Source organism: Anopheles funestus, chromosome 3RL (genome assembly GCF_943734845.2).
Source record: "Anopheles funestus chromosome 3RL, idAnoFuneDA-416_04, whole genome shotgun sequence".
Classification (NCBI taxonomy): Eukaryota; Metazoa; Arthropoda; class Insecta; order Diptera; family Culicidae; genus Anopheles; species Anopheles funestus.
In genome coordinates, this window is record NC_064599.1 from 3,196,756 (window position 1) to 3,217,053 (window position 20,298).

Below are 20,298 nucleotides of genomic sequence, written 5' to 3' on the forward strand. Positions count from 1 at the left end.
AAAGCAAATTAGCTACAGTCGTTTGCCACGTTCTTACCAATCACTTTAAGGGTTTTTGAAAGTACACAATATAGTGCTCGATCCCATCCAGGGGTGTGTGCGTAAGTACCACCACATCGTGACGTCACTTGGGCCGTTGATTCAACTGAAAAAAACCGGTTGCAAAGCACACCACTAGGGACAAGGGAAACATCTACCATTTCATACCAAAAAACACACAAAAAAAGAATGTTTACGATTAACCGATTGCAAAAACAAACGGAACTAGGGAATTATTACCGAAACGAACGCGAAACGTACGTGAGCGTAAGATCGCTTTTTGTGAATGTGTGGAGAATAAATACATACAAAAAATAAATGAGAGAAACAAGATGAAGTTTCAGCTGAATGCTTTATCCAGCTTCCCCTTTAGCGAGCGCGCAACTCTCCGATGCAAGGGTGGGGGATATAATGCACCCCCCACCCGCCCCCTACCCCCCCTCCCCCCGTAAAGTGTGTTTGCACAAACAATAGAACGCGCTCCATTCGTTCGCGCGATACACCGCTTTTGCTCGTGATCGTGATCACTACATCGTGGATCCACGATGCGAACACGATAAAACTCCAAACGGCTGGTGTTAGTCGTTTCCCGGTACCGAGCGCGATCACATCGTACGGCCGAGAAAAGAAAAAAAGCACGGAGGATCAAAAGCTTAGCTCCAGCCAGAATTCTGTGGTTCAGTAATCGCTAGTATTCAACGAGTTACCGGTCGGTAATAGTAGACGGGTCAGTGTACAACGAAACTCACACACCGACGTCAGGGGTTTTTTACACGTTGGCACCGTTGGCAAGGCAGAAAAGGTGAGCTGCAGGGCGTCGGTTACAAGGTGAAGTCTACGGCTAAACTCGTTCCGTTTCGGTTAAAGCGTAGTGGCAACGTGACGGCTGACAGTGGAGATAAGGCAGTTCGATTTAGCCCAAATTAGAATATGGAGACGGGGTTTTGTTTTCGAAACCGACAGGTTTCTAAGCTTTTCGGTCGGACGCGACTGTTATCTTAACCAAAACAAATTGTTAAAACCTTGACTAGCGCCACCGCGGAAGGTTAAATGGATAGGAAACCGAGAGTTTGTTCTATGACAGTGAGTGTTTTGCTGGTTGTGATGACGTTTTTTTTTGTTTTTAATTTGCTAAGGTGCTGTGTTTGATTATTATTAAATACGATCATTAAACACGATCACGACATCACGTCTTGTTAGTGGAAAGTTAAGTAGAGGGTGAATCGCGTGCAGTTTCGAAAGCAGGGTTCTAAAGCATCTACTCAACGTCACCGACGCAGTCAATCGGATTGCTCATCACGATCTCGTCGCCCTTTTTCGAAGGGAGATGTCGCGCGCAATTAGCTATGTGATTTTCTTTTCTCTTCCTTTGCCTGTAAAGATCAGCACAAGACGCGCGTGATGAGCGAGACCGGAACGTTAAGATGACATCATGTTTTGAATGCAAAACGCGATTGTGTTTTTTTTTTGGTGTTGGTTGGCTGATGCTCTCTATGTGTGGGCTTATAACACCCTGTCCCCCCCAAACAGTGTGTGCCGTGTGTGTATGTGTGTGGTGCGTTTAAATGACCTCCAGCGGTGCAGTCATTTCTGGAATGGCGCCTCAGGTGTGTGACGGATACTGCAGCGATCATGTCATCGAACGCGCGCGCGGTTGGTATCTCTCGCGGAATGCAACACACGCCGGAGGGACCCTGGGGGGCAAATGTAAACAAAACCAACCAGACACACAGAACACATTGAGCGAAGAGTGAACCCAACTGTACAGAACAGAGTCACCTGGCTCCGGCGATGCTATAGTTTCCCGTTCGGTGCGCGAAAAACTATTCCCGTGTGGCTATAGCGTCGTGTCATGTGACCCGATCACGTAATCACGTTTCACGCCTCGAAGATCGGCTTAATGGTTTTTGGGGGATGAAGTTGGTGCACCATTTTGGAACATTGTGCAAAGCGAGTGGATAAAGCTAGCATTTTGGTAGCAAAAAAACTGTCAAAACAGTTCAAGAAGGTACTCCTGGATCATATTGGACTTGGACGTAGTAATGTTGGGGTTTTGTGCTCTTTTAGTCAAACGTTCTCAAAAGCTAGAAGCAATCCAGTGGATGATAGTATAAAAGTTTATCAAGGTTTTACAGCTGTCATCACTAGCATTATGATTGGAAGCTTCCTCTTCTGCTCAACCAACAATCTCCCTTCACCCATTTACGGTATGATATCACAACCGATTGTTGTCGGTTGTACAAGCGTGTAAAATTTTGTCGGCCCGTCCCGGCCCCCTTACAATCCCGCCGGCAATGTTATGTACGTGACGTGAAGGAAACAAAAAACGAAAATACGAGTGTGTCCGCTCATTATAACCGTTTATAGTCATTTATCAGCGTCGTTGGATGAGTGGGCTGGTGATCTACCTTGACAATTTTCTCGTTACATCACGATAAAGGGCGACGCAGCTATAGAAGATGCACCTTTTGTCATCTAGATATACTTCAAAGAGAAGAAGAGATTATTGTGTACATCATAAATAAGTTATTTTGATCGTCAGTTCATAATATCTTTCAATATTAATGTCGACGATCAAGAGATCTCTGGATATTTGCATTTTAAAAAGCACAAAACAACATAGAACGTTTAGAATGTTTACCAAAAATAAAATTCCACTTCCCACATCCCGATGGATATATACATTCAATTATCGTCAATGTGCAAATTTCATCTCAGAATTGATCTCGGATAATATTTGGCATTGCAGTACAACAAAAATCGTTTGGATATCCATCAAAACGTGTGGAGTGGACATCACTACCAAATACCGAACGAACGTATCGAGCACGCCAAAGTCCATGATCGGTCACATTTTCTGATCGGGGGGCTAATTGGTTCGAGGCAACCGTCGTGGTCATTGCTGCCCGGTGACGCTTGCTAGACGGGGACAATTAGCACAGTTTCAATCGTTTTTACATCCAACCGGATGGCACCGAAGGCGCAAATGGAAGATGTAAACAGACCGTATTGGTAGGGGAGCGATGTCACTAAACGCTCATCATTAACGACGTTCGGTTCTCGACAAGATTTTGCTTTGCTCTTAGCTTCGTGATAGGAAAAAGTTGGGGGGAATCGTACGAAAAAAGAGAAGAGTAAACCATTTGTTTTAAATTTACTAAAAATCCTTGTGAGATCATCAATAGGCTATTCATTTGTTCTGCACTTTGCAGGATATATTCCTCACTACTACTGTTGCTCACTACTGTTTTATAAATTTAAATATGAACAACACTTCCCAAACGGTGGTAACCAGTTTCGGATTCCATTTTCTAAGGGGCTAATAATATGTTAAAAAGACGGCTGTACTCATAGTTTGAAAAGATTGTTGACTCCTACCTTTTTTTCGTTGCTTGTCATCATCATACACGGAGTACCATTATTCGACTATGACTAATAACAAGTTTCCGTAAATGGGCAGTCCGAGTTGCGGAGTACACCCAATCACACACTAGCCGCTGAATCTCTTCCCAGTCGTCGAAGCCGTATTGCTTGATTAAACTTGAACTTCTGACTGCTGTGAAATGAAACTACCTCCACCCATTCTTTACGCGGGACCAATATTAAAAGAGTGCGTTAGGTCAACTTCATCATTTCGTTACATGTCGATCATTTAAATCGCGTCAGATCGTCGATATGTGTGTGTTTGATTGGAGCTCCATCTCAAAACACGTTCTGCTTCTACTCCACCAGATGGGTAACGCGCTGTGCAAAGAGCCTCGGACAGGCTCGTCACCCAGCACCGGGAACGCATTCAGTAACTTTAGCAGCGTAATCTGCCCGAACGGACTTGGCAAAGGGAAAACACAGCCGATGCGCAAGACGTACTTTTCCCGCAGCGCGTAAGTAGAAGCGAACATTAACTCACCTTGGATCAGATGTTTTCTCACCTCCGTCACCATTTTTTTCCAATTGTAGAGTTGATGCGTCCAAGAAAACTACCACGACTACGGGATGGCAGAGTGTCGGATTGTACGTACCGGATGGTAGTGGTCGTCAGCAAAAAGTTATCGATACACCCCCAGTTGCACCTCCGCGCAAAAAGCGTGGAGCCACCCTTGATGGACGCTATCGCTCCGATGAAGCGCTGAAGGTGAAGAACGGATTTCAGGATGTTTTCGGACGTGAAAGCCGTCGTCACTCGTGTGACGTTCCATCCGTTACACGACCCGCCAGTGTGCCACCGCCTCGCCCAGATGTAGCAGCACTTCCAGCACGCCAAACGTCCTGTTTCGAGATCGATGCCAGCAATGATGCGTTCAGCGATTTCTCCAAAGTTCCCACTACGGCTGAGCTGGAAAAAACACCATCCACCTCACAGATACCGCGTGTGGGTAATCGAAAATCGGACAAATTCTTTGGTGAACGATTGGCCGATTCACTTTCCCCGGATCAAGAGATGTCCTCCCGGGAGGAGCAAAAGAAGACGAAAAAGGATAAATCAAACCCGAGCCTGGTACGGGATGATGTTGATAAGATAGAAAAATTCGTCGAGAGTCAGGACACGGTGTCGGTCGAAGTGCGTCCGAAGATGGAGAAACAGTTGGAGACACGCGAGTCCAGCGTTTCACCAAGCCCGAATAAGACGGAAGGGGAAGACTTGATGAAATACATTGATCGTACGGTTTCGCGGGACAATCAGATCGGTCGGCGGGCCGAATTTCTAATGGCGATGTTGGAAGACTACAACGACAGCGTACGATACGAAGGGATGCAACCGGTGGAGGAACCACTTATCGTACCGAAACGCCGTAAAAGCAAACACATCTGTGACGATCACGATCATATGCACGAAAAGCTGCAAGCACACGAACGGGACGCTTCGGTGGGAAATGTAATACGTACGGAAGCCTCCATAGAACATGCGCCACGTAAACCTAGCCGAGATTTCTCTCGCTACAAACCGATCGATGTGGATCCTTCGTCGGGAGGATCGGATGGTGAGCAGAACAGTGCCGTGCGACCGGTACGAACCAAACAAAAAACGAAGCCACGCGAAACGGCATCCCTCTTACCGCCACCACCAGAACCACCCCGGTTCCAGAAGAGTCTATCTGAGACACAGTTTACCGCCAACTCGACATCACTTCAACCGTCAAAAGATGACGAAGAGCCCAAGGCGCATACGCCACGCATGCTCAAACGCATCATATCTATGCCGACTACCGAAAATCTTGCCAAAGAGCCGTCACCCCGTCCGGACACTCCGCAGCGTCCGGTGCTGACGAAAAGTTCCAGCTCTGGATCATTCTCGGCCGTGGACTTGCAGCGCACCCGTATCAGTGTCGAACGTTTCACACCGGAGGATTATGCACATCGTTCTTCGGGTGCGGATGAGCTGGTCAAACCAAAGTCCAAGCTGACAACGCGCAAGATTTCATGGAAATCAAACGAACCCCCTGTATGTCAGTCTTCAACACCTACCACAGACGGTCCTAGCGGTCCGAGCTTTACGATCGGTGATAGGACGGTAGTAACATCTGACTCTGCTTCACAACTCGCACCCCCAGAGGTACCGACACGCAAGCACTCGGAAGCCTCGACAGACCCAGAATCAGTTGAACCAGAAAAGGATGTGCTCAGTAATTCTGTACCAACCTTATCGGCGGCCTCATTCCTGGTAGACGATGTGGAAGATAGCAGCTTACGACAGTTCTGTTTGGGGTCGTTCATCGAATCCAGCAAAGTACTACCTCACCACGACGTAGTGAATGTGCTAGATTGCGTTTATAGCGCTTCCGACAATAAGGAAAATATCATCGAACAATTCCAAACGTTCTTGGAAGATGCACTCAGCGCAGAGTTGAACGAACCAAACCCTACCAACCCGAACGTGTCCAAGCTGTTGGAGAAGCTGTCCCAGACGAGTTCCGACGGTGACAAGCAGCTGGAAAATGTCACGATACAACTAGTCGGCTCAAGTCGCTCCTCGTCCGACATGGACGATTGTTTCGATCCGGAGTTTGAAAAGATCGAGAAATCGGAAGTCGTCGGTGAGCTGCCAAAGATTGAGCATGGCCTCAAGCACGGAGGTGGACGTCGTCGGGATAGCATTGAATATATGAGCGATTGGTTTGGTACAGAGTCCGACGGTTCTACCACAATGCTGTCCTCCGTTGGAACTGACGAGGTCACCGCAGGCGATCGGATAGCTGTAAAGCCACCGACACACAGTGCGTCGTATGGAATGCGCAAGGAAAGCATCGAAGACGTTGGCAGCTGGTTTTCCAAACACAACATACTGCGACCATCGTTTGGGGAAGAATTTCAGGAACCAAACCGCCGATTACGTCGCGGTTCTGATGGTTTTCTTGGATACGATCTTCAGCGCCAGTATCCGTTTGGACAGGGTCGCGAACGATCCGACTCACAGTCGGCGGAAATGTTTGAAGACATCACGAAACTGCACGAGCAACGAACCGACCAGCAGGAGGAACGTTCCATTCCGCAGCATCCACAGCGCAAGAAGGTGCTGGAGCACCGGAACAGTTCCGATGCACTGCTGATGAAAGTACTAACGCGGACGAATCGCCCAACACAGCACCACAACACTGAGGAGGATAGGCAACAAGAAAAAACAGAACCGATCGGGAATGTGCATGAAAGTAAGCCTTTGTTGAAGGTAGATCCGGCAAAAGATGCTTCCAAAACTACGGAAGACGCAACTACCATATCACGACCGGTAAACAATGAGCACGGGCATAGTGAACATTCCACGTTGCTGAAGTTCCTTTCCCAGGAGAAACTCATCGAGTGAACTGTCGAATGATGGATAGTTCTTGGGGCGTAAAAAAAAAACAGTTCTACATTAGTCAGTATTATAATTGTTACCGCACCGAAAACGGTCGCTTTAGCATGCGTAACGTTCGTGTTCGCTTTACGCACCTGCAGATATGCTTTAACATCTTCTTGCCTTGTTTTAGTGATAGAATAAATGATGTTGAAACGAATCAAGCGATCGTGTTCTGCGTTTTGAATTGATTTTACATTTGAAAAGTGATTTTACTTACCTTTAGGTTTTCAGTTCCTTTCTTTTCAAGTATTTTGTTTTCTTCCTATTCACCCAGCGTAGCCATTTGTAAGATGCTGTATTAACTGCTAGCTTTATTTACCTATGAAAACACAGTGCTACTGAAAACTCGGTCGTGAAGTTTCATTCCACAGATGCATAATGGAAAGTATTCGCTGAGTCGTTGAATAGATATTTTGGAGAATAATTGTATAGTGTTCACCTTGTATGACTCCCAAGTTACTGTACCGACGCAGTGAACCAGTATGTCAGTATTACCGTGTCCTCTCTATGTGAGCATGCACATGTTACCTTACCATTTAAAAGCTAATTCACATTCGTACGAAGCCCACTTACACGCAAAATTTTTGTTAGGAAATTATCTCTTCCAAACGGTGTCCGAATAATCGGCGAAAGCGTGTTCTTACCTCGAATATGCAATAGCATAGCGCATGGAATTTCAAAATGCGCTTTGAACAAGCGATTATTTGACCACAAACGATCGTGCCCATGTGTATCGTACGTTGCAAGGATGCATATTAGGTTGTTGCATTAATTTTGATCAGTTGATTTTAAATTTTGTTTTGGAATAATACAACGATTTATTAAAACAATCGTCTGGTTTTAGCACGGAACCAAACAAAGGGTTAAAAGATAGATGATTTCTCGCATGCTCGAAATCAGAAAGAACCGTTTTCAAGTCAAATAAAAAATGATACCAAATCAAAATTAATGCAAAAACCTAACAGTGCACTATGTGTACCCTTTTTACATCGTACTCATTATTGGCGATCGGATAGAGGAAAAAATTAAGATCTAAGAATCTTATACAAAAAAAAACAACTGCGAAACAATTCATCTAGCAAACGAATGATGCATTCGCAGGGCATTTTTTTGTTTTGTTTCGAAGACCGGCTATTACCAGTGTTATGTTTGTCTACCGTTTGTTCTATTTTCTTCGGCAGGGAAACCGCTGGCCTCGTCTCCATTACGCTCGTCTAGTAGCCCTGCCCATCATCGTAGTCCGCGTCATCATCGTCACCATTAGCAGTAACGTAGCCGCGTCCGTTGTCCGCTCTAAGGTGTGGAGGTTCGTGCTCGTGCGGACGATATTTCTCTTCCTCCCCATCTTCATACTTAACCTGCGACTGGTACTGAGAGTACTGGGCACTGTAGTCGGGATAATCTGCAACAACAACGAACAATAACGATAAATAAATGACAAATAAAAAATCAAACGTCATACAAGTAAACGTTTGAAAGATATTTAGGTAAAGTTTTTACAAAAGGCTTGTAAAACATGTACGAAATTTTGATACTACCAAACAGTTAAAACTTTACAACTGATAGCCCTGGAATTTCGCGTAAGTGTGAACACTACTCTAGCAACATAACTCGAGATCAACGCACTAGCATCTTTAAGCTTTTAAAAAGAACTGCTGATCCAAATGTTGCAAAAGGTTTTCTTCCTTTCTACGTTTTCCCTTCCACACTGCGATACTTACCATCGATTGGTTCCTCCTTGATTTTGATTTCTCCCTCGCGGAATTCTGGTTTTCGCTCCTTACGTTCAGCGCCACCGTTTCCGGAGCCACCGGCACGATCCATTCGATCCCGATCGCCCCGATCGCGGTCACTACGCTTATGGCGACTTTTCTCTGCCCGGTCGCGATCACGAGAGCGACTACGTTTGCGCTTACGATCCTTGTCCCGATCCCGGCTGCGCTCACGTTCACGTTCCCGATCCTTATCCCACCGCTCACCGCGATCATCCATTTCCCGCTCGCGACTGCGCCTTCGCCTGCTGCGATCCTTTGATCGGCTACGGTGGCGACGGTCACGATCACGAGAACGAGATCGCCGGCGATCGAATCCTGCAAAACAAAAATTGACATCAAATTAATTGATTCGTTCCGTAATGGTTTGTTTTATGCCACACTTACGATTATCTGGTCGATCTCGTTCCCGACGATCGCGATCCTCTCGTTCGCGTTCGAGCCGATAACGTTCCCGCTCACGTTCGTTGTCCTCACGGCCAGAATGTTTGATGTTAACGTCCGGTCCACCACGTCGTGTGCCACCCAATCCACCACCTAACCGTCTCGGAAGCCATCCCTTCACCGTACGGGCCCGTTCCACGTCCACCAGGACGCGCTTACCGTCTATTTTCTTACCATCCGCATGCTTGTAGGCCGCTGTAAAGTTTACCGTCCCCGTCAGGCGATGAGAATGAGAGCCATTGTTGAAGTTGTTGCAGACCGAAGGCAGTCATACATATCATACACATTCAGTTCATTTGTACACGCACAGCAGAGGGATACATAGTGACAATGCGCGACAGGGCGGGAAAAAGAGAGTCAAAAGAAAACAGAAAATAGTACAAAAAGCGGGTCGAGAGCTCGTGGCTCGGGTCGCGCCATACATTCGCCGGCTGGGACCCACCGGTGGCACGACACACGATGCGAAATGTGTAAAGGAAAATGGCAATGAGAGTTCCACAAAATGCACTTATGTCTCGGGAGTTTTTTTTACATTCTACAACACAACGTACCGGAACGTATATGGCAATCTGATTATTTTTTTTTTGCTCCTTGAACCCGCAGAACCAACACGTGGGAGAAGAAGTTTAGATATAGCTAAGGGTACAAATATTAGTAGTAATGGAAGGAATTTTGTTTATTGGCTCCGCTGATACGATACTCCTGACTAAACGATTGAAAGCGATTGCACTGTTGCTGTTTGCGGATAAGAGATCGATTGGATGATACCTACCCGGGGAAAGGGATCTGTCCGGAATAGTAAATTATGAGCAAAGTAAAAATGCACTAACGACACAGAACGCTATTAGCAGCCTCGTCAGTCAATACTTTAGTGTTCGTTTGTCACACCTCTCCTCAGTATGTCTGAGGTCCCACATTTCTGCACAGATTCGTACCTTAACCACATCGTTTTGTCGTTACGTTACCGTTTACCTGCGATGCGCACACCATACTTACGTAAGGGAAAAAGGTTGCAAATGCGCAGAGAACAAAAAAAACGTTAGCTATTGTATCCCTTCCTACGTCCACGCGTGTACATTTGTGATGCGTTGGAACAATTGTTGGGACAACGACGACAAGGACGATACTGTACCGCCGAGTTCTGATACTTGAGAAAAAAAACAAGGAACCGCGTGGTGTACCTACTAACCACCGGGAGGGGGAGTGCGCGGTCTAAAACGTGGCGGTATGATGTACCTAGCAGCATAACCGTTGCCTTTCGGTTATGTGTATGTATGTGTGTTTTTATGTGTATTTCGTACATCAAATTTTTGCTATTTTACCTATTTGCTATCATCACCACTGATCGTAACACCTCCGGTATCGGCAACATACTAACCATCATATTGTCATTAACCATAACAGCAGCAGCAACCGTAACCTCGGCCGGCACCCGTACCTCCAAATGACACAATCAATGAATTTACAGAATTCAATTAAGGACTTACGATTCGTTTGCGTGTAACTTACAACAGGCAGTTTACCGTCATTATTACCACATCACAATCAGCTTACCCATGAAGTACGCGTTTGCGAATACTTACATACGGCTGGCAAATGAAGCGTTTCCGTTCCGGGTTCAGTTTATGCGATAGAAAGTGTGTATTCACGGACCTACTATTGAGCACATTTACGATGTAATATCGACAATTTATTCGAACACGTCCCATCATTCCCGTCAATTCTCCTCTGCTTACGGTTTGTGCCGTTCACAGAACATTCATTGACGGGAGTCACAAGTATGTGCCCTAGGGCCAAGTTGCCATTAAACAAACAGGCGTTACGCTGAGTTGGGGCACATCAGCGTTACATGCTACAATCACCCACCCTGGGGTTAAGCCCGAAGAGTTCGCTACACTCCGTGATTGAAGATACTACTTTCGTTTTCTGCTGCTGTATGGATGGAAATGTTCAGGAAACAATAAAGCGACCGACCGGGTATAAGTTTTGATCTTCTCTTACCAATTTGCAACTACGATTGCCTACACATACAAACCTACCCAAAACGTGTACCTTCTTTAACAGAGTACGTGTGTGATTGTGTGTTGCTGGGTTGTAAGTTCCGCAGAGCGAAATCTACAATATAAAACGGTTACTCAAGCTTATCATTTTTGGAGTTAAATGAGCACTGGATTAAACCTCTTACGTTGCTTTTTATCGTTACATCCTGGACGCACCAGAGACAACCTAAAACCGTGCATTATGCACCATACGATGTAAAAAGCTTTGCGATCACTTTTTGGAAGAGTCTTGTTATCTGTGTCACTACATCATACACTTAGTCTAGACAAGCATACTAACCAACGCGTAGAATAGAAACAGTCGAGAGCTGTTTCTAAGGGCAAAGCAGACGACTTGGGTCGTTCAACTGCATGTAAAACTCATACAAACTTGCGGTTGACAACCGATCCATCGATTCTTTACAACACACCGAGCGTGTGTACGCTAAAACGGGGGAGGTCGTTTGGATGGATGGAACCAAACTGGAGCGATTCCAGCAGGAGTCGTAGCTTCAAAGGAAACCACTACGAAACCGTTCTTCCCGGTACTTACCATGCATGTCTCGTTCATGTTCATACTCAATAAATGCGTATCCACGCGGTTTGCCCGTTTCCTTGTCGTTGTTCATAATAATCTTCTTTATATTACCGTAAATTTCAAACTCTCGTCGAAGTTTTGATTCCGAGGTGTCATAGTTCTGCAAAGGGAAAGGCACAATAAATGATATAGCGAAAACGTAAGGTTGCTTGTGGTTTGTTGCACTTACAATCCGAGCCACGAACAATGTTTTGAACGGATCCTCTGTCGCTTCCAGTAGCTGGTTCGGATCCCAAGTAGCTATCTCTCTTTCGAGCTTGTAGGCTACCTGTTCCGCACGTTCCCTTCGACGCCTTTCTAATCGCTCCTCTCGCGTTTCCACTCGCGTCGGCGGTGGCGTATCCTTTGGATCCTGTGGGTAACAATGGGGTCGCGAAACAGGAGCATTAGCGGGTTGTATTTAGCTAAAAACTAGCACTTTATACTACACGAAGAGCCTTAAAACGTACCTCAAAACATTCCAAAAAACTTCCCACCCCTAAGTAGCCCTGTGATTTCTTTTCATGGGGCAGCTTGTCCGGAGGCGGTAGGTACGGAATAGGGTCGCGGGGTGCGAACAGAGCAAGCAAGTTCGGAGGTAAATACTGCGTCATTTCGGTTCGATTTTTGACTGAACTGTATCACCCGGCAATGCACAATGGTTTTCACTTGAAAGTTAGGTGTGTTTTAAACATTGGAAATGCACTCCAAGCTTGTAAATTATCTTTTTCCCATCAGCACCAGCACAAACTGCATTGTTTGAGAACGCGTGAAGCAGAAGAAAACTACCTCCGGATGACAGTTGGAACGTCAACAATAGAGAAACGCTTCAGCGCTGTAGAAACGCTTCAACATTAAAATGTACGGTTGATGCGAGTTTAAAAAACTTACGCAAAATCAATTAAACTGAAAAATGATAAAGGAAGGTTAAAACGCGTTTTGAAGTAATGGAGAACAATACACAATATGTTGCAAGCCTTAAAGAGGGTAATTATTTTCTGCAGCACTTTATATGCATTCAAGAAGTGTTGATTGCTAGAATAGGAACGATTTTATTTGTATAATTAACACGTTGTGTGCCACACTTATTTTGGTGATGTTTCCTAGCACGCCACGGCGTTTTTGTTTACAAATTGACTGATTTTTGATAGACATGGCCCCCCAGGAAATGTAAATTTCAAACTGTTATTTCTCCGCGGAGATACCACATTTTTACAAAAAACCTTCGGCAAATATGCAGATTAGACTTTAATGAACCTAATTATATAGTTGGTTTTCGGAAATCCTTAGTAAATTAATTTATAAAAGTATATTTTTAGGATGCCTTTTTTCGAAAAATCTGACGTTTTGTTCATATTGCTATCTCTTGTGAGGCGCCGTTCCATCGTCTGTTGTTCAAGCATATATTTGTCTCACTCGCACTGCAGACAATCAAACGGCGCGACATAAGAGATAGCAATATGAACAAAACGTTAAGATTTTTCGCAAAAAGGCATCCAAAAAATATACTTTTATAAATTGATGGACTGAAGATTTGCGAAAACCAACTATGTAATTAGTTTCATAAAAGTCTTATCTTATTATTTGCCGAAGGTTGTAAGTAGAAAAGCGCAGCCACCGCGTAAAAATAACAGTTTGAAAATGACGACTACTGTCTATCAAAAATGATAGACATGGCCCCCCAGGAAACTTCACTGTATATCAAAATTGATAGACATGACACACAACGTGTTAAAACAGAATATAGAGCAAAATGATGAATTGATTGGCTACCTTGTCATCCAGAACAATTCTAAATAACAGGAGGAAAAGCTGCTCATAAATCGGAAAAGTGAGAAAACCACTCTACCGCCCTGTGGAACAGCGTGAAACTTCCGCCCGGTGAAAGATCTGGTACTTAGGTGGTGTGTCGCTTCACAGCTGTCAAAAAAATTCCCGAGCGTGTGTTTGTGTACCAGTGTTTGTGTGTGCCCTTTAAAACGAGAAGAAAAGATACGCATCTCGTTTTTTGGATGTGAGGTAAAATTACGCGCTTTTGCTGTGCATTTGCACTTCCGTGTACAATTTGTGCGTGTTCCCCGTTGCCGCAACGGTGCAGTGACCTGTGCAGTAGAAGGGGTGACAAATAAACAAAACAGTACGCGGTGCACGTAATCGTGTGTCGCCACCACAGAGCCAGTGGATCTGGAGCCCTTAAGAAGTGCGTGTGGAGGATGGAATGCGTAGTAGGAGCGGGTGTTTTGGTGTGCCGTGTTATTTCCCCTACTTTTCCACTGTTATTTTTTTGTTGTTTGTTGTAGCGCGCTATGGACGCACGCACGCACGAAAGACTCGTACCTGCATTGTGAAATCAATGCGTAGCGCTTCGAACGACGAGCACCCGAAGAAAGGAGCGGTGTGTGTGTGTGTGCGCGCGGCGGAACGCGAATGCACACACAATTCTCTACCGTTTTCTGATAGCCATTTTGCTTTGGCAGTGCGTGCAGACGGTAAAGAAACAAAGAAACATTAAAACACGACGTACGAAAAGCAGCGAACGAGTTATTCTTTCTAGCAGCAGCAGCAGCAGTATCGCGACCGTGCGTGTGACGCCGTTGTTACGATCTTATCTGCTGGGCGAGTGAGCTTAAATTTGTCGCGTTATCAGAGATATTGCATCCCATCTACTTCCCAGGCCTCTGCCTGCCACCCAACCAATGCTTCTTCTCCCCTTTCGAGGGCCTATGTGTCTTTCGTGGCCGTTTGATGAAGGCATCCCGAAGAGTAATGACAGGTCTCCATAGTTGTTTGTTCGTCCGAACCGGCGTAAACGAATCTAATCCAAGGAAACCATGCAAACAATGAACAAATCTTGCGCTTGCAGCAATCATCATCTGGCATTTGACATTTCTCTGTCGGAATATCGCAGATCGCTTCTCCGCCGGCACCCCTCTACCATCCAATAATCAATGCATTTCTTTTCGATTTTAGGTATTTTGTGTTAGCCGAACTCCGTAGCGTTTTTTGGGGGAGTAACAAAAGTACGTCACAATCGATGCATCCCGTACGCGTTCGATCGAAAAGTTCCCGAATCCTTTTGATCCTTCCGCGTTTGCAACGTTCGTAAAGTGTGTGTGCGCGCGTGTGTGTGTCTTTGTATGCACATCTTTGGTGTTGTACCAAACCCGATTCCCTCCCCGGTAGTAGCCGTTTCGTATGTACAGTGGCATTAAATTCCGATCGTAATTTTAGTGGCTAAACAAAACAGAAACGAAACAAACAGTTGTGTTTATCATCTTGTGTGGCCTTGCCTAGAAGCGTTCGGCGTTCATCTGTGCGAAAACATCGCGAATAGTTTGCCCCTTGGCGTGTTCTGCTCTGGATGCCCCAACGGTGTGGCCAACGATCGTCGTGTCCTGCAACTTCGTGCACCGTTAAAATTCTATCAAATATCGCCGGCAAGCAGAACGTTTACGTGACGAGGCAGGGAAAATGTTTTTCGGTAAGTTGGATTGCATTCGATACCCACCATCAAATCACTCCGGTTGCTGTGATAAACGTTTGTGAGAATATGGTGTGTGGCACAAGATTCCAAAATAAAGGCACACGAGAGTGCTTTCGTTCTTTAAATGAACGTAACAAAGACTAGCACCTACGCTTGGCGCGCAAATCATTGCCTGTATGAACTTCGGCACGAAGGGTTTTTTACATCGAGTCACCAAATGGAACACAATCATAATATCGATATGATTTTAGCTACCGAACAAACGACGAATAGTAATCATGGCCGAAGCTAGGCAGAGGAGAAATCAAATGCCCACGGTAACTGATTAGTTTGCAACCTGTGCACGGAAACAGTCGAAATCAGAGGGCCGCAAGCGTACGCAAAAACCCAGTGGTGCTGGTACGATGGCACGCCGCACAACAAGAAGAAACAGGCAGCGGAAGGCTGCTTCCACCGTGAGCCACCGGTTGTGGAATGATAAGAGAGATAGGAGTGGTTTTAAAATCATACCGAATGTACACAGTGCACGTAATGCTAGGGAAACACTCGTCACTGCAATGGGTACAACCATTCAAGAAACGGCCGATGGTAGGTGCAGTTTAGTACCGATAGGTTGTTGTACGCATCATCGAGCTGCGACCATTGGCAGCTGGTGTTCGATGTTGCATAGCCGAAGTTTTCTTCTAAAGAACCGTTAGAACCTTTGCGTACGAACGGTTTATGTTACTAGGCTTTCGAACCAGCTAAAACCTTTTTTTTAGCGTGCTGTACGCCTTCTACGCGTTGTGTAAGTGTGTGGAGAAATTACGTTTGTCAATTATTTTGCATTAAACGCTTGTCGATTGTTGATTTCGAACGTGTTTGATGTTTATTTGGTGCCAGAAATGTGCCGGTTGTAGTTTGTTTTGATACCATCGTTATGTTGACCTCTTTAAAGGATACAAATTAAAAGTGAATAGGCTTTAATTTGATTTAATTAAAATCAAGACGATGCGGACAGCTAGGATAAAGCTGAGGAATTTGTTTTACAATTATCAGTTAATAACACAAAGCGACATCTGTTGGAATTGCGCGACGTTACAGTAAGCTTCCGCAAAAAGCCGCTCGAATGCACGATAGCGCTACTGTGCATGGTGAAGCAAAAGGCAATTCGCTCCAAATTTCGCTCGGCAATGTAAATGGTGAATATAGTCAGGGCACAGGATCGTTTTGTAATGTCACCATCACCACTCACGATGTTTTTTCACCTATTTTTAGTTAATAAAATGTTTCGTATTTCAAAATTATTTTTCAGCTCCCAATTTCGGCGACTTGGTCGACGAAAGAGATCCGGTTAGTTCTCTGAAGAAGATCGCCACTGCAAAGGAAAAACATGCAAGGTACGTTCAATTCTTTTGTACATCTGTTTTATCTTTTACCACTGATTACAGAATTTATTTACATCACAATGCATTTTTCAATATAAATAATGTATAATTCCCTTTTTTTGTATAATGTGTACTTTACCCGTAGCATGTGTGTTTGAATAACCCGTAGTTGGTAAATCATAATTGAACCCAGACTGCACGTCTTAAGTATAATTCAGCTTACAAACGATGGTACTGTTCGGCAACAAAAACGAGCCTAGTAAAAAATCTTGTCACTGTCTCATGTCATCACATAAACAAGCAAGCACCACACCAAGCGCAAAAAGTGCATAATGTAGCACCGCTACAATGTTGCCGCCAGTGGTCTGCGGCGTACATTATCCGCGAACCAGAAACGCGACATCGGCCGTTTTGGCAAACGGTACTGACTACCTCAACACGAAAGCATTTAAAGACGCTGGTACGTCAATAAGACGCGCACTAGACGGCATCGTGTGCACAGACCGGGTATCCCATCCGACGACACTAGGCGAGCAATTAAGGAGAATCGCAATTGCATTTGCCATACAGATCCAAACCGTTATGGATAAAAGAGACATATTCTTAGCCCATAGAACGACGGGTGCTCCGGATCAGTAGGCAACGAGGAACGGGATAAGGTTTGAATTTCTTACCCCATCCAACCGCAGGATGGTCGCAGCGACCGGCAGAGCCACTCGCGCGTACTGGTGGAGCACGTCATCGAAGGGAAATGAAGGGAAAAACGGTCTCGAGCACATTGTGGTGGAGTGTGGCAACGCAGACCTTCGGCACAGACCGGAAGCGATTCTCAATTTGCCGCGACCGAAGAATACGAGCGTGTCTAGACGTGCGATGTGCATATGTGTACTTCACACGTGTCCAGCTGTATGTGTACGGGCATGTTTGGCTGTGTGTGCTGCATATGTGCCGTCAAGATGCACTCTGCGCCAGCAATGCGCCACTAGCGAGACGGACGGCAATATATGTATACATATATAATTATAATTCGACCGTACGACGGATTGAATTTTTGCACTTCACTTTGTCGTATCTCTTCTTGTTGCCATCTCGTCGTACAGTGGGGCACGCTTTTCGTCGCGACGAGATATCAACTGAAATACGATTGTGATCTTTTGTAGAAGCGCCACCTGGCGGTGGGTAGCACGATTGTCTTTTATAGGTTTTAGCGTATGTTCAATCAGAAGAAGAAATGCATAATCCTTTAAATAAATGTTGAAAATTCAAACTGAAGGACATTAATTTGCCATTACCAATGGGTTCTCTTTCACTGTAAGATGCACAATAAAATAAAACAAAACCTCTCGCGTTGTTCACAGTCTCACAGCTTGGACATTGCATTTATTACGATAACGTGCAGATTCGTACGCTGTGTCTCAATAGCTGCATTTCGATCGTTCGCTAATTTTCCTCTCGTTTCGCTCTGTGGTGGCACATTTCTTGTTGCGTTTGGTTCGCGCCTTTTCCCTCGCAACGTGGGCAAATTAAGCCAGTTGCGCTTCGGGCTGGGGGTGTTGATGTTAGTCTGTGGTTTGCCGTTTGAAGGCTTAGTTGGTCGTGTGTGTTGTTTTTTTTTCGTTGTTTGCTTTTAGTTTTTTTTTTGTTCCTTTTTTTTTCGCGAAGTGTTGATCTTGTTGTTATATTTGATATTTTTAGCATTAACACTTTTTGTTACCGGTCGAGACGGATTTTCTTCTCCGTAGGTATTGCTTTTTGCCCCTTTTTTTGCTGCCGTCTGTCGTCTGTGCAGTGGTTTGCACCCTGTGTGCGTGTGTGTGTGTGCATATACACGCACAAATTCGAACATAATTTTAGCACACCGCGATCGTCTAGACACACGAGAAGCGCGCTTAAAACGTTAATTTTTTCGCATTTGTTTTGCAATCTATTTTCGGTATATTGTGCGTGTGTGTGTGTGTGTTCGTGCATTTCTCATCCGTCTTCTTGGCATTCATGGCGCGGAAGGATAGCTTTACGAGAGCCGGTTCGGAAATGCGTGTGTGGCAAAAGAAGAAAAAAGAAGGAAATGTGCGATGATCAAACAGCAGGAGCAAAATGTGTTTTCTGTTTAGGGTTGATAAATGGTTGTGCTTCATTTATAATTTTTTTATTTGTACTAAATGCAACAATGAATAAAACATGAAATAGCTTTATTAAATTATAAAACTTTTTGCATGCCGGAAAAAAACAATTATGGAAAAAAACACACACGAAACTAAAAAATTGTTTATTATCCAATTGCTTTCCTTCACATTCTACAACTTCATCATGCACGGAGAACTGTCGCTGCAGCGTGTATGTATGCACTTTCTACGCACGTTTCTGTAATTGCAACAATGTAACGGTGGCGAATTGTTTGTGCATATGTGCTGGCGAGGTAAAAGAATGGCAAACCGTGTGAAGGAACAGATAAGGAAAAGTGCACCATGAGTCGCTTTCTAGTCGGTTCGAAGGAAACTTCTCACCGTTCCAGTAAGAGATGTGGATGGCTGGATCTGGAAAGGGGACGAAATTGGCACTGCATCTGGAATGGGGGACTTGGGGAGAGAAGGAGGAAAGGTAAGGTGTTGCAAAGGACGGTGGACATACTGCACGGGAGACACCAATATGCGGCACCGATACCGACCGAAAGTGTGAGCGAGTGAATGAAGAAGAAAGATAGAGAGAGAGCGAGAAAAAGGCGAAACTGCGAAACCAGACGAGGTCGACGGACGATGGTCGCTTTCGACGAGTTCCCGACCTACTTCAATGTGTCTGGCGTTTCATTTCATGTTGTTGTTGTAGCCGTTGTGTATGCGCCAGGTTACTCAAAATGTGGTTCCCTTCTTGTCCGACGCGCACATTCCCATCAAACCCGAACTCCCCCCTTGTACACACATACGCACAGCCGACGGGGATGTCACAGTGACACCCCGGGTTCTTTTTCCCTTTTGGGGTACTAATGAACGTAACCGGCAGCAGACTCTGGTGGAAGGGTATAAGCAGACAGACAGGCCTACCAGACACGGGAGGGCCGAGGGGTGGGAGAGGGAGGACAGGGGGAAGGAGGGAAGCCGACGACACTGAGATAGATGCAAAATAGCACCACCATTTCGCAAAACTCATTTCCCCTCGTGCGGAGAATGTGTCCCGAGTATTTTTTTTTTTTGTTAGGACCGACTTCTCTCAGATGCAGCGAAAAGTGCATGCGAAAAAGGGGTGAACACGTTTTTCACCTCCATCCGTTATTCTTCCCATTCTTCCCCGCAGCCAAAGCTAACCAAAGCGACAGGATGTGTTTTTGTCGCACGAAACACACATATACGATGTATCCTTTTTAGTTTAGTGGCCGTGGAAAATAGGGAAAAGTGGATAGAGTGAAATTTGGGTATGATTTCACTGTTGTGCTGCGTTGCTCCTGAATCACGGAACACTGGGGGCTTCCACACTGGTTCGAACTGTGCAAAACGTGTATTAACATGTGTATGTGAAAAAAAAGAATGGAAAAACGATGCGTGTGTATGCGCTGCTTCTTAGGATGAGCGGCCCTTCGGAACTGGTTTCAGCTCTCCCGGTTTCCGGTGGTCTGCAACGTAGAGAGTCCTCCTGTGCTGCCGTCAATTGCCTGCACCAGACTGCCCTCGGTCGATGAGTTTTGTGATTTCTTCTTCTTCCTTCTTCAATTGGTCCTTGAGAAGTATCTGTCGAGACTGGCGGAAAGAACCA

The 20,298-nt window shown here is 45.2% G+C and overlaps 3 protein-coding genes across 7 annotated transcripts in view; 2 read left to right on the top strand and 1 right to left on the bottom strand.

Moving 5' to 3' along the window:
• Positions 1–573: 573 nt before the first annotated feature.
• On the top strand, positions 574–7,028 carry LOC125771139 (uncharacterized). 5 transcript variants are annotated; one of them, XM_049441509.1, is made up of 3 exons: positions 574–867; positions 3,772–3,920; positions 3,997–7,028. In XM_049441509.1, the coding sequence occupies exons 2-3, from the start codon at positions 3,772–3,774 to the stop codon at positions 6,833–6,835; spliced, it is 2,988 nt and encodes a 995-aa protein (XP_049297466.1). In that variant the 5' UTR covers positions 574–867; the 3' UTR covers positions 6,836–7,028. The 5 variants fall into 5 exon arrangements, with proteins under 5 accessions (XP_049297466.1, XP_049297465.1, XP_049297463.1 ...); XM_049441508.1 differs by having other exon boundaries at positions 574–841; XM_049441506.1 differs by lacking the exon at positions 574–867 and adding an exon at positions 894–1,122.
• A 125-nt stretch (positions 7,029–7,153) lies between these two features.
• On the bottom strand, positions 7,154–12,509 carry LOC125771167 (U1 small nuclear ribonucleoprotein 70 kDa). The gene is made up of 6 exons (XM_049441557.1): positions 12,174–12,509; positions 11,894–12,076; positions 11,680–11,824; positions 9,031–9,282; positions 8,593–8,961; positions 7,154–8,273 (listed from the first exon to the last, which is right to left on the bottom strand). Exons 1-6 carry the CDS (start codon positions 12,315–12,317, stop codon positions 8,086–8,088), a joined length of 1,281 nt encoding a protein of 426 aa, XP_049297514.1. The 5' UTR covers positions 12,318–12,509; the 3' UTR covers positions 7,154–8,085.
• Positions 12,510–13,572: 1,063 nt separating this feature from the next.
• LOC125771128 (serine/threonine-protein phosphatase 4 regulatory subunit 1-like) overlaps positions 13,573–20,298 on the top strand; it is a 103,443-nt gene continuing 96,717 nt past the window's right edge. The window contains exons 1-3 of the mRNA XM_049441459.1: positions 13,573–13,722; positions 14,674–15,184; positions 16,482–16,566. Of these exons, the coding sequence (XP_049297416.1) occupies positions 15,175–15,184; positions 16,482–16,566 (95 nt within the window). The 5' untranslated portion in view covers positions 13,573–13,722; positions 14,674–15,174. The remainder of the gene's footprint in view (positions 13,723–14,673; positions 15,185–16,481; positions 16,567–20,298) is intronic.

What these genes read in the sequence shown, in the direction of transcription:
- LOC125771139 (XM_049441505.1), top strand. Translation starts at nt 1,605, where the DNA reads ATGACCTCCAGCGGTGCAGTCATTTCTGGAATGGCGCCTCAG. An exon ending in TTTCTGGAATGGCGCCTCAG is followed by an intron (nt 1,647 to 3,771) that starts GTGTGTGACGGA and finishes CTACTCCACCAG; the next exon opens with ATGGGTAACGCGCTGTGCAA. An exon ending in ACGTACTTTTCCCGCAGCGC is followed by an intron (nt 3,921 to 3,996) that starts GTAAGTAGAAGC and finishes TTCCAATTGTAG; the next exon opens with AGTTGATGCGTCCAAGAAAA.
- LOC125771167 (XM_049441557.1), bottom strand. Translation starts at nt 12,317, where the DNA reads ATGACGCAGTATTTACCTCCGAACTTGCTTGCTCTGTTCGCACCCCGC. An exon ending in GTTTTTTGGAATGTTTTGAG is followed by an intron (nt 12,077 to 12,173) that starts GTACGTTTTAAG and finishes TGTTACCCACAG; the next exon opens with GATCCAAAGGATACGCCACC. An exon ending in ACATGAACGAGACATGCATG is followed by an intron (nt 9,283 to 11,679) that starts GTAAGTACCGGG and finishes TAAACTTTACAG; the next exon opens with CGGCCTACAAGCATGCGGAT.